This window comes from Somniosus microcephalus, chromosome 4, assembly GCF_052327205.1.
Source record: "Somniosus microcephalus isolate GS21.2 chromosome 4, FLI_Smic_1.0, whole genome shotgun sequence".
In the NCBI taxonomy this organism is placed as follows: Eukaryota; Metazoa; Chordata; class Chondrichthyes; order Squaliformes; family Somniosidae; genus Somniosus; species Somniosus microcephalus.
Window position 1 is genome coordinate 184,357,083 of NC_140990.1, and position 12,598 is coordinate 184,369,680.

Here is a 12,598-nt window from a genome sequence, read left to right on the forward strand (position 1 = left end):
GAGAAACGTGTCCACTCCCTCCAGTATCTCACTGAGAAACGTCTCTACTGCTCTCAGTATGTCACTGAGAAACGTGTCCATTGCCCCCAGTATCTCACGGAGAGAAACGTGTCCACTACGCCCAGTATGGCAGAGAAACGTGTCCACTGCGCCCAGTATCTCACGGAGAAATGTGTCCACTGCCCTCAGTATCTCACTGAGAAACGTGTCCATTGTTGCTGTATCTCACTGAGAGAACATGACAACTGCCCCCAGGATCTCACTGAGAAACTTGTCCACTCTCACCAGTGTCTCACTGGGAAACATGTGCACTGTCCCCAGTATGAGAGAAACGTGTCCACTACCCAAGTATCTCAGAGAAACGTGTCAACTCCCCCCAGTATCTTACTGAGAAACATGTCCACTGCCCCAGTATCTCACTGAGAAACGTGTCCATTGCCCTCAGTATCTCACTGAGAAACGTGTCCACTACCCCAGTATCAGAGAAATGTGTCCACTCCCCCAGTATCAGAGAAATGTGTCCACTCAATTCACAATTCACAATTCAAATCGCTTTATTGGCATGATAAGTTACATCTTATGTTGCCAAAGCATCAAAATACATTTATGGTTGAGCACATAAACGCAGTTCTATTCATACAGTGTATAAACAGGTATATCCCTGAGTGTATAAATATACATTCGCATTGTTTATATATATTCTTTTCTTAGTTTACTGGTTGTCCCTCTGTTCATGGCAAGCTGTAACATAGTGTGCCGCCAGTGTTACACAGCTTCTCTCCTCTCCCAGTAGGAATGGGAGTTTTTGGTTGTCATTCAGATTTCTGAAATCAGGGCATATTTGTGAGAATTTTTGGTAAAAATTCTCCCTGATGTCCTGATATTTTCCACAGGCTGTGAGGAAGTGCATCTCTGTCTCAACTACTCCCTGACTGCAGTGAGAGCATATCCTGTCTTCTCTTGGCAGCCTGGTCTGCCTGTGTCTGCCTTTTTCGATCGCTAGGCTATGTTCGCTAAGTCTGTACCTTGTCAAGGTTCTTCTCAGTTTGTTATCCTTTACCATGGTCAGGTAATCAGCTATGTTGTATTGTCTGTTTAGGGCCAAGTAGCAATTGAGTTTGCTTTGGGTTTTTGTTGTTTCTGCCCAATATGTCAGATATTTTTCCTTTTGCTTAGCGACGATTGTGTTGGGTCGAATTCTTTGTGTTACCCTGTCACTCCCCACAGTATCTGAGAAACGTGTCCACTCCCCCCAGTATCTCACGGAGAAACGCGTCCACTGCCCCCAGTACCTCACTGAGAAACGTGTCCACTGCCCCCAGTATCTCAGAGAAATGTGTCAACTGCCCTCAGTCTGAGAGAAACATGTCCACTGCCCCCAGTATCTCACTGAGAAACGTGTCCACTCCCCCCAGTATCTGAGAAACGTGTCCACTGCCCCCAGTACCTCAGAGAAACGTGTCCACTGCCGCCAGTATCTGAGAGAAAAGTGTCCACTGCCCCCAGGATCTCACTGAGAAACGTCTCCACTGCCCCCAGTAGCTCACTGAGAAACGGGTCCACTAGCCCAGTATCTGAGAAACATGTCCACTCCCCCAGTAGCTCACTGAGAAACGGGTCCACTACCCCAGTATCTGAGAAATGTGTCCACTCCCCCAGTATCACACTGAGAAACGGGTCCACTACCCCAGTATCTGAGAAACGTGTCCACTCCCCCAGTATCTAACTGAGAAACGGGTCCACTGCCCCCAGTATCTGAGAAACATGTCCACTCCCCCAGTATCACACTGAGAAACGTGTCCACTGCCCCCAGTATGAGAGAAACGTGTCCACTGCGCCCAGTATGTCAGAGAAACGTGTCCACTGCCCCCAGTATTTCACTGAAAACCGTGTCCACTGCCCCAGTATCTCAAGAGAAACGTGTCCACTGGCCCCAGTATCTCACTGAGAAACATGACCATTACCCAAGTATCTCACTGAGAAACGTGATCACTGCCCCCAGTATCTGAGAAACGTGTCCACTGCCCCCAGTACCTCACTCAGAAATGTGTCCACTCCCCCCAGTATCTCAGAGAAACGTGACCACTCCCCCACCAAGAAACGTGTCCACTGTCCCCAGAATTTCACTGAGAAACGTGTCCATTGCCCTCAGTATCTCACTGAGAAACGTGTCTACTGTTGCTGTATCTCACTGAGAAACGTGTCCACAACCCCAGTATCTCAGAAAAACGAGTCCACTCCCCTCAGTATCTCACTGAGAAACGTGTCCACTCCCCCCAGTATCTCACTGAGAAACGTGTCCACTCCCCCCAGTATCTCACTGAGAAAGGTGTCCACTCCCCCCAGTATCCCACTGAGAAACGTGTCCACTCCCCCCAGTATCTCACTGAGAAACGTGTCCACTCCCCCCAGTATCTCACTGAGAAACGTGTCCACTCCCCCCAGTATCTCAGAGAAACGTGTCCACGGTCGCCTGTATCTCACTGAGAAACGTGTCCACTACCCCAGTATCTGAGAAACGTGTCAGCTCCCCCAGTATCAAATTAAGGAACGTGTCCACTGCCCCCTGTACCTCACTGAGAAACGTGTCCACTGCCCCCAGTATCTACCTGAGAAACGTGTCCACTGCGCCCAGTATGAGAGAGAAACATGTCCACTGCGCCCAGTATCTCAGAGAAACATGTCCACTGCCCCCAGTTTCTCACTGAGAAACGTGTCCACTACCCCACTAAGAAACGTGTCCACTGCCGCCAGTATCTCACTGAGAAGCGTGTCCACTGCCCCCAGGATCTCACTGGAGAAATGTGTGCACTGTCCCCAGTATCTGAGAGAAATGTGTCCACTCCCACTGTATCTCAATGAGAAACGTGTCAACTCCCCCCAGTATCTCAGAGAAATGCGTCCACTCCCCCCAGTATCTCACTGAGAAATATGTCCACTGCCCCCAGTATCTCACTGAGAAACGTGTCCACTGCCCCCAGGATCTCACTGGAGAAACGTGTCCACTCTCCTCAGTATCTGAGAGAAACGTGTCCACTGCGCCCAGTATCTGAGAGAAACGTGTCCACTGCACCCAGTATCTCAGAGAAACGTGTCCACCCCCCCGTATCTCACTGAGAAACGTGTCCACTCCCCAAGTATCTCACTGAGAAACGTGTCCACTGCCCCCAGTATCTCATGGAGAAACGTGTCCACTCCCCCCATATCTCACTGAGAAACGTGTCCACTGCCCCCAGTATCTCACTGAGAAACGTGTCCACTGCCGCCAGGATCTCACTGGAGAAATGTGTGCACTGTCCCCAGTATCTGAGAGAAGTGTGTCCACTCCCACTGTATCTCAATGAGAAACGTGTCAACTCCCCCCGTATCTCAGAGAAACGTGTCCACTGCCGCCAGTATCTCAGAGAAATGCGTCCACTCCCCCCAGTATCTCACTGAGAAACATGTCCACTGCCCCCAGGATCTCACTGAGAAACGTGTCCACTGCCCCCAGGATCTCACTGAGAAACGTGTCCACTGCCCCCAGTATCTCACTGAGAAACGTGTCTACTGTCGCTGTATCTCAGAGAACCGTGTCCACTCCCCCAAGTGTCTGAGAAACGTGTCCACAACCCCAGGATCTCACTGGAGAAACGTGTCCACTCTCCTCAGTATCTGAGAGAAACGTGTCCACTGCGCCCAGTATCTGAGAGAAACGTGTCCACTCTCCCCGTATCTCACTGAGAAACGTGTCCACTCCCCAAGTATCTCACTGAGAAACGTGTCCACTGCCCCCAGTATCTCAGAGAAACGTGTCCACTCCCCCCATATCTCACTGAGAAACGTGTCCACTGCCCCCAGGATCTCACTGAGAAACGTGTCCACTGCCCCCAGAATTTCACTGAGAAACGTGTCCATTGCCCTCAGTATCTCACTGAGAAACGTGTCTACTGTCGCTGTATCTCAGAGAACCGTGTCCACTCCCCCAAGTGTCTGAGAAACGTGTCCACTACCCCTGTATCACACTGAGAAACGTGTCCACAACCCCAGTATCTCGGAAAAACGAGTCCACTCCCCCCAGTATCTCACTGAGAAACGTGTCCACTCCCCTCAGTATCTCACCTAGAAACGTGTCCACTGCCGCAGTATCTCAGAGAAACGTGTTCTCTGCCCACAGTATCTCAGAGAAACGTGTCCACTGCCCCCAGAATCAGAGAAACGTGTCCACTCCACCCAGTATCTCAGAGAAACGTGTCCAATGCCCCCAGTATGACTGAGAAATGTGTCCACTGCCCCAGTATGTGCCTGAGAAACATGTCCACTGCCCCCAGTATCTGAGAAATGTGTCTACTGCCCCCAGTATCTCACTGAGAAACGTGTGCACTGTCCCCAGTATGTGAGAAAAACGTGTTCTCTGCCCCCAGTATCTCAGAGAAACGTGTCCACTGCCCCCAGAATCTCTGAGAAACGTGTCCAATGCCCCCAGTATCTGACTGAGAAATCTGTCCACTGCCCCAGTATGTGACTGAGAAACATGTCCACTGCCCCCAGTATCTCACTGAGAAACGTGTGCACTGCCCCCGGTATCTTACTGAGAAACGTGTCCACTACCACAGTATGTGACTGAGAAACGTGCCCACTACCCAAAGTATCTCATGGGGAGTCTCTACACTGTCAGCGCAGTGACCATTAGTTAATACCTTGTCACCAGAGTGACCATTACCATCTGTGACTGTTAATAGTTTATACATCGGTAATTTTTCATCTGAATCCAGTTACACAATAGGAGGTGTGAGCATGTAGTACAAGTGAACCAACCAATTGTAATCAGAATAAATCAGAGATCTTCAAACTTGTCCCTCCATATCCCTGTAATGTCATCTATCTCTACAACTGCCCCAGCCTTTCCATTCCTCCAATCCTGGCCTCTTGTACACCCCCTCCCTCACTTCACCCCACCAATGGCGGGCATACCTTCAGTCACCTCGGCCCCATGCTCTGTAATTCCCTCCCTAAGCCCCTCTGCTTCTCCACCTCCCTCCCTTCCTTAAAACTCACCTCTTTGACCACCTCTCCTAATATCTCCTTCATCAGCTCAGCGTCCAGTTTTGTCTGATTATGCTTCTAGGAAGCACCTTGGGACGTTTTTCTACATTAGAAGCACTATATAAATGCAAGTTACTGTTGCTGCCAACAATTGACTTCTGTTTATACTCCAAGTTTCTTTTTCTACAGCACATCACTTGTGTCAGCCACAGCAAGGGCAGCTGGTGCTCAGGGCTAAACAGAGAGAGAAAACCAATTATAAAAGAAAGTCTTTTTTGTTTGTTCAAGTGTTTGATGTATTATCTGACAGACAGATTAGTGGGGTTCTGAATCTGGTTCATCTTCCACTCCCTTGCCCAAGGACACTGAGGTCATCTAACACACTGTAGACCAGGGATTGAACCTGGGACATTCGGGCACATTTAGCTCCAGACCTGATAACAGGATGAGCATCAGTGACTCACACAACCGTTTCTCCTCATTATAGTAAGCATCCTGATTATGGAGAAGTATCGACACTTACTGTGCTGCACACCACACATTGCAAAGCAGTCTGTTCAACAAACAGTGGATCCAGCACTCAAACAAATTCAACCTTAATTACAGTGGGAGGAGAGTAAAAGGGTGTGGACGTGAGAGAGAGATGCCGAGGGCGAGCAAGGGAGAGAGAGAGGGAGGGCGGGCAAGAATGAGAGGGCACGCGAGAGAGGAGAGAGGGGGAGGGGGAGCGGGAGAGAGTAAGAGGGTGGGAGATGGAGAGCGAGAGAGCAGGGGGAAGCATGGAGGGGTGAGAGAGACCAAAGTGAGAATCACTCAAAGGGTTGTGAATCTTTGGATTCTTTATCCCTGGGGGCCGTGTATGTTCAGTCGTTGAGTACATTCAAGATAGAGATCGATAGATTTTTGGGTACTAAAGGAACCAAGGGGATAGTGTGGGAAGGTGGAGTTGAGGTAGAAGTCAGCCATCATCTTATTGAATGGTGGAGCAGGCTCGAAGGGCCAAATGGCCTTATCCTGCTTCTATTTATTATGTTCCTATACGCGCACACAGATTGTGGTTTAAAATGTTGGTGTAGCTCAGACATGACAGATAAAGTGAAATGCGTGCTAGAAAGTTAATGGTTTGAAAAGCGTGGACAAGTTCACGGATTGGGGCAGCAGGGCAAGCAGTACTTGTAGTTTAGGATGGGAATTCTCAGCCCAGGTCACTCTAGAACATGGCATCTCTTTTGACTGGAAAACCTGCATTTAAAATGGGCTTTCAAGCAAAGAGCGTATGTCAAAAGCAGTACTGCATTTCTGGCAAATTAATTGACTCTGCCAGCAATCAAAAGGTTAACACGCTGCGCACATAACTATATACCACGCCTCCTGAACATGATTCAGACCCAACACACACCTCCCTGCACTATTTTTAGAAACACTGCAACTACAACCAGTAGCAAATATACAATGAGAAATCATTAATTCCTGCTCAAACTAGTTGCACTGGTTTAGGAAAAACATTGAAAAAAATCTACATACAGTATTATAACATATATGTTATTCACTACAACCTATATGTTATACACAATACCCTCTCTTATTCACCTCACCAAGTACCACTTATAAACTGTGTACACGATTACACCATCATTGAGTGTCATTGAGTGCCACCTATACAGTGTACATGGACAAAGGCCAAGGAGATCATGGCCTGGTTGGAGGGGAGCTGGCACACCTCTCCCCTGTCAAGGGCGGGTCAGCCATAGATTGTAAATGTAATTGGCAGGCGGGACCAGAGATGTGCCTCAAGTGGTACTTGTGCTCACCTGTCCCAGGTAAATGAGGTGGCGTCCCCCTGACCCTGAGACGCTGGTGGAGTCACGGCTGGCCAGCTTGTAACTCACTCACAGCTGTCTGTTTCTCTAAAATACAAACCATCCAAACCCATCCAGTATGGAGAGAAATATCTCAGGGCTGATAGGAGGGTGGTTAAGGAGGAGGATAGTGAAGGAAGGAATAAGCAAAAATGGAAGGGAAGAGAGTACTCATTAGCACAGAATGGTTGTGGTTGCAGTATTTATATGTAAACACGCAAACAGAGAATTACTAATACAGCGAGGGAACTAGAAGCACTAATTAGTACAGAGGGACAAGATGTTGTAGTATTGATAAAAAATTTGGCTTTAACCCAGCTGCAACTGGGAACTAAATACTCCCGGAAATAAAATTTTCAGGAGAGAAGGAAAAAAGGGAGGAGGGTTCCTCATTAATTAATGATTACAGACATGAAAAATAAGTTTCTATTAATGGTGGTGGTCAGGCAGAGTCTGTCGGGGTTGAGTTAAGAAATAATAAGGGGCTGAGTACCATATTTGGAGATTATGGAATTGTGGGAAGAGACTGAGGATGGGATTTAGAGAGGCTTGCAGTAGTAGCAGAGGTGTAATAATGGAGGACTTTAAAGCTTGGATTTTCCTCAGTATTTGGGTGATTTAGCAGTGGTAAATTAAGGAAACCGGGGTAGTAGGTGTTCCGTTACCCTGCCGCAAAAACAGACCATCAGCATTTTGCTCCTGGGAACTTGCCATGAAAATGGCAGCAGGTGGGCGTAGTTTATTAGACCCCAACATCTTTCCATGTGTCTGATCCTATACTGCCCCCAGGTTTGTTGTGACAGCCTAGAGAAGGAACAGCTGAGTGGAGGCCATCGTTTATGGAAAACTCTTACATGCAGGCTCTCTGGAGACTAAGAGACTGTGAATTTTGTAGTCTTTTTTACTTCCTAGGTGTTTAATAGTACTTCTAAAATGTAAAGTGAATGCAGGAAAAAGTACTATTTTGGGTGAAATAATTGATTTCCCCTGTGGGAATACCCTTAATTCTGATGTTATGAAGAGGAGGATGACGAGATTTGGGAAAGGTAAGCATGGAGGCTGGTAGAGTGAGGCCTCACAGAAGATGTCTGCAGTCAGGGGTAGATATCCACTCAATGGGGTTTACTAACCTCAGAGTTCATATCTCGACTTCTCATGCCAACAACCCATTAGATGGCTGCCCTTACCCACACAAACATTTGGGTTATGCTAGCTGCGAGCCAATGACTTGCAGCCCACATCAACATAGAGCACAGCTTTAACATTGGATGTCAAAGTGACCACAGCCCTGAATCTTCATGCAACTGGGTCCCTTCCATGCAGTCTTAGATGACCTTAGTCAATCAGCTGTGCAATACTGTATTAAGAAGGTTACATCTGCCCTGTTCAGTTGAGCATCTTAACTCATCACATTCTCAATTGACTCTGCAAAGCAAAGAGAACAAGCAGTTAATTTTTATAGACTTGCAGGATTTCCCCAGATACAGGGGACCATTGATGGGGTTCCATTCCGTTAATGCGCAGTGAGTAAGTGATGCCAATCATAATTTTGCAGCTCAATGCTTGCTACCCAGAAGCAGCCATGGCTTGTTTATACTTTGTCAATCAACCATTATCCCACTGTATTGAGATGGCTAACTGCAGACCAGGATACTCCAGAAGCTCTGACTGATGACCTCTCAAATGTTGCCGTACTTGGCAGAGGACAACAGATATCATGAGGCTCTTGGAATAACTCGGAACTGGTAGAGCTTATAGCGGGTGGGTTTGTGTGAACACGATGTGCAACAGCCAACGCATGCATATATGCGCTGAGCTTTCCCATCGGTGCAGATAATCGTCAAAAAGTTAAAGTATGGTGTAATGTAGTGTAGTCATTCTCCCTAAAATACCTTGTTCTAAAACAATGCAATACCCAAGCTAGAAATGTCAACTACACAGTACAACCATTAGCAGCAGATCTCCACATTCTGGAGCTAAAAACATACTGAAAAATAGCCACAATACTTTCTATGTAATATAACCACAAATTACCACTGCTGTTTACCATCATATCTGCCCCTCATGCCTAAACTGTCACTAACCCACGCTCCTAACTTCTTACTTCTATGTGATGCACTTAGTGACCGGAGATTAAGAGGCGAGTTGCTGGGACATTTCTGCTGGAACCGTTGAGGACTGAGGTAACCCTCGTTTCTGTGAAATTGACATCCTTGAAGGACCTGTTTTCCGACTGTATCACTCTTGTGTTTGTCAGTTCTCCTGGTTTGAAGTAGATACCTGCTTCTTAGCAGTACTGATAAGGGGAAGATGGGATTTAGCACTTTAGTTGGGAGTGGTCTTGGACTCTCATAGAACCGGAGGGGGTGGCCAAGAGTCTGACAGTGCTGGGGTTTTGGGTCCCTCTGACTGTCAGTGTGGGAGGGGCAGGTGGGGAATCCTCAGGTCTGTCATCACTGGGTTGTAAATATTTAAGAATCCTCTGCAAATATTGAATTTGGTGATTTGTGACCGTCCGCTAGATAATGCGAATACTTATCCTTCGATAGAGAAAGACCACAGCTACATAATGGCTGCTTTAATAACATTTATGTTTAATTTTAACCAACAAAATTCCATTAGCAATTTTTACATCACTTGTAACCGGCATGGTCTATGAACAGTCATTCTCACCGTCAGCCTAGATAGTTAACTCCATCAGGTTAATATATAAAAAACCTTAAATAGCTCTCAAAATTTTCTACACATCAAGTAACCAGAGTCTCCCTCACCCCACTTCAACTGAATAAACAAATCTTTTGTAAACAGAAAGTTGTTCTTTATATTGTAAATGTGAACAATAGGACAAGGTCTTTCTCTCCCTCACCCCCTTTTTGTCTCTGTCTCTCTCAGCTTAGTACATTTTCTGAAGTAAAACATTACGTAAATGCCTTTTATTTAAAAGTTTAGTTGAAAACCTATTCAAATTAATCCTCCAGTTTGTGTTCAAATAATCAAAAACAGACAAACTGAGGGATGAATGTTGGTTCAGGTGGACTCACTACTCTTCTTCGAAAACTTGCCACGGGATTTTTATGTCTACCTGAAAGGGCTGATAGGGTCTTGGTTTAACTTCTCATTTGAAGAATGACATCTCCGACAGTGCAGCCCTCCCTCAACTATCAGTCTAGACAATGGGGTCAAATCCTCGAGTGGGTCTTTAACCCACAACTTTCTGACTTAGTGAAAGTGCTACCAACTCAGCCAAGCTGGAACACAAGTAAAATCATTAACAAAGGTGCTCAAAGACAGAAGATGCAACTTTACAGTTAAGTTTAATCTTTACGAAATACATAAATTTTGATGTTACAAACCATTTTTAGGACATTAGAAATATCACCTCTAAGTTCCCCTCCAAGTGACACACCATCCTGACTTAGAAGTATCGCCGTTCCTTCATCGTCGCTGGGTCAAAATCCTGGAACTCCCTCCCTAACAGCACTGTGGGAGTACCTTCACCACAGGGACTGCAGCGGTTCAAGAAGTCGGCTCACCACCACCTTCTCAAGGGCAACTAGGGATGGGCAATAAATGCTGGCCTTGCCAGCGATGCCCACATCCCATGAACTAATAAAAAAAAGTGAAGGAGAAACTTCTCAGAGGTGTCCGGTGTAATTGCACAGACATGATGCTGGATGAGTGACAGATGAGTAACACAGATTCATGTAAATTAGGATTTGATACAAGAGGGTGTTAAGGCACCAGTGTCTGTCCCTACATCAGATTAGGTTGAATGGAAAGTTAATTCAGAATATTTTAAAACATGCCATTTGACACACTGCAGCATTTACTAAAGTTCTGGCAAGTTACAGAGTCTCAATTACACCACCTCACAGAAAGTAAAATAAAAATCCTGCAAATCTGACATAAAAACAGAGAACGCTGGAAACACAGGTCAGCCAGAATCTGGAAGAAAAGACAGGTTAACATTTCGGGAGTATACCTTTTGACAGAACCTAAAATGTTAAACTGTCTTTGCTTTTTAATAGTACTGACTGAACTGCTGAGCAGTCCCAGCATTTTCTGTGTGTTTTCTCAAAAGATCATGACAAAGAGTTTCTGCTTTGGACACAGTCAGCAATCTGTTTTAAGAAGGTTTTTTTGGTCAGGTTTCTGTTCAAACTCATTTGCATATAGTCAAATGTAAAATCTTCCATGAACCAGTGCAAACAGGCAGCGCAATAGAACATAATTTTTTTTTAAATTTTGCATTAAAAATATTCCTTGATGTATTTAAGAGTGGTAACCTGGTGCAGTTTTTTAATACAGCTGAAAATAGGTTTATCACAAAAATTAAGCATTTTTAATCAGAGTGACTAGTCCACCTCCTGTGAGTAACCCAATTTTAAATAACTGAAAATGACTTAAAAATAATATACAGAACCACTTACTGGGTTCATGGTGTATAGTAGTCAGTTTCTTAGTAAACTAAAACAAATATTTAAAAGCTTTTAAAAGGTGTCCATTAGTGTCCTTAAAAAAAGCTTAATTTTAAGAACCTCATTGAAGGGCTGCAAAGGGCCCAATTAGCAGAAACTTGTCATGGTGATTAATTCAATTGGGGGTGTGGCCAATTTTGTGGGCGGCTTCAAGCGATATTTTTTAAACTAGTGCAAAAAATCTCGGAAACTCTATTTGTGTTGGACATAATTTAGGCTAGTGTCCGAGGGGAGTGACGGGGTCACAGATCAGTGAACTGTGAACAGAGGGGGAGTGACGGGGTCACAGATCAGTGAACAGAGGGGGAGTGACGGGGTCACGGATCAGTGAACAGAGGGGGAGTGACGGGGTCACGGATCAGTGAACTGTGAACAGAGGGGGAGTGACGGGGTCACGGATCAGTGAACTGTGAACAGAGGGGGAGTGACGGGGTCACGGATCAGTGAACTGTGAACAGAGGGGGAGTGACGGGGTCACGGATCAGTGAACTGTGAACAGAGGGGGAGTGACGGGGTCACAGATCAGTGAACAGAGGGGGAGTGACGGGGTCACGGATCAGTGAACAGAGGGGGAGTGACGGGGTCACGGATCAGTGAACTGTGAACAGAGGGGGAGTGACGGGGTCACGGATCAGTGAACTGTGAACAGAGGGGGAGTGACGGGGTCACGGATCAGTGAACTGTGAACAGAGGGGGAGTGACGGGGTCACAGATCAGTGAACAGAGGGGGAGTGACGGGGTCACGGGTCAGTGAACAGAGGGGGAGTGACGGGGTCACGGATCAGTGAACTGTGAACAGAGGGGGAGTGACGGGGTCACGGATCAGTGAACTGTGAACAGAGGGGGAGTGACGGGGTCACGGATCAGTGAACTGTGAACAGAGGGGGAGTGACAGGGTCACGGATCAGTGAACTGTGAACAGAGGGGGAGTGACGGGGTCACAGATCAGTGAACAGAGGGGGAGTGACGGGGTCACGGATCAGTGAACAGAGGGGGAGTGACGGGGTCACGGATCAGTGAACTGTGAACAGAGGGGGAGTGACAGGGTCACGGATCAGTGAACTGTGAACAGAGGGGGAGTGACGGGGTCACAGATCAGTGAACAGAGGGGTAGCGATGGGGTCACAGATCAGTGAACAGAGGGGGAGTGACGGGGTCACGGTTCAGTGAACAGAGGGGGAGTGACGGGGTCACGGATCAGTGAACAGAGGGGGAGTGACGGGGTCACGGATCAGT

At 46.7% G+C, this 12,598-nt stretch overlaps 1 protein-coding gene across 6 annotated transcripts in view; it reads right to left on the reverse strand.

Annotated features, from left to right (window-relative positions):
* The window catches only part of ube2f (ubiquitin-conjugating enzyme E2F (putative)), a 253,275-nt gene that overhangs the window by 24,419 nt on the left and 216,258 nt on the right, over positions 1 to 12,598 (reverse strand). Inside the window, exon 8 of one of the 6 annotated variants that reach the window (XM_085985597.1) lies at positions 10,218 to 10,490. The exons of the other annotated variants lie outside the window; for them this stretch is intronic. Coding sequence (XP_085841723.1) covers positions 10,428 to 10,490 — 63 coding nt within the window. The 3' untranslated portion in view covers positions 10,218 to 10,427. Of the gene's footprint in view, positions 1 to 10,217; positions 10,491 to 12,598 lie in introns of those variants that run through there. 6 annotated transcript variants of the gene reach the window in all.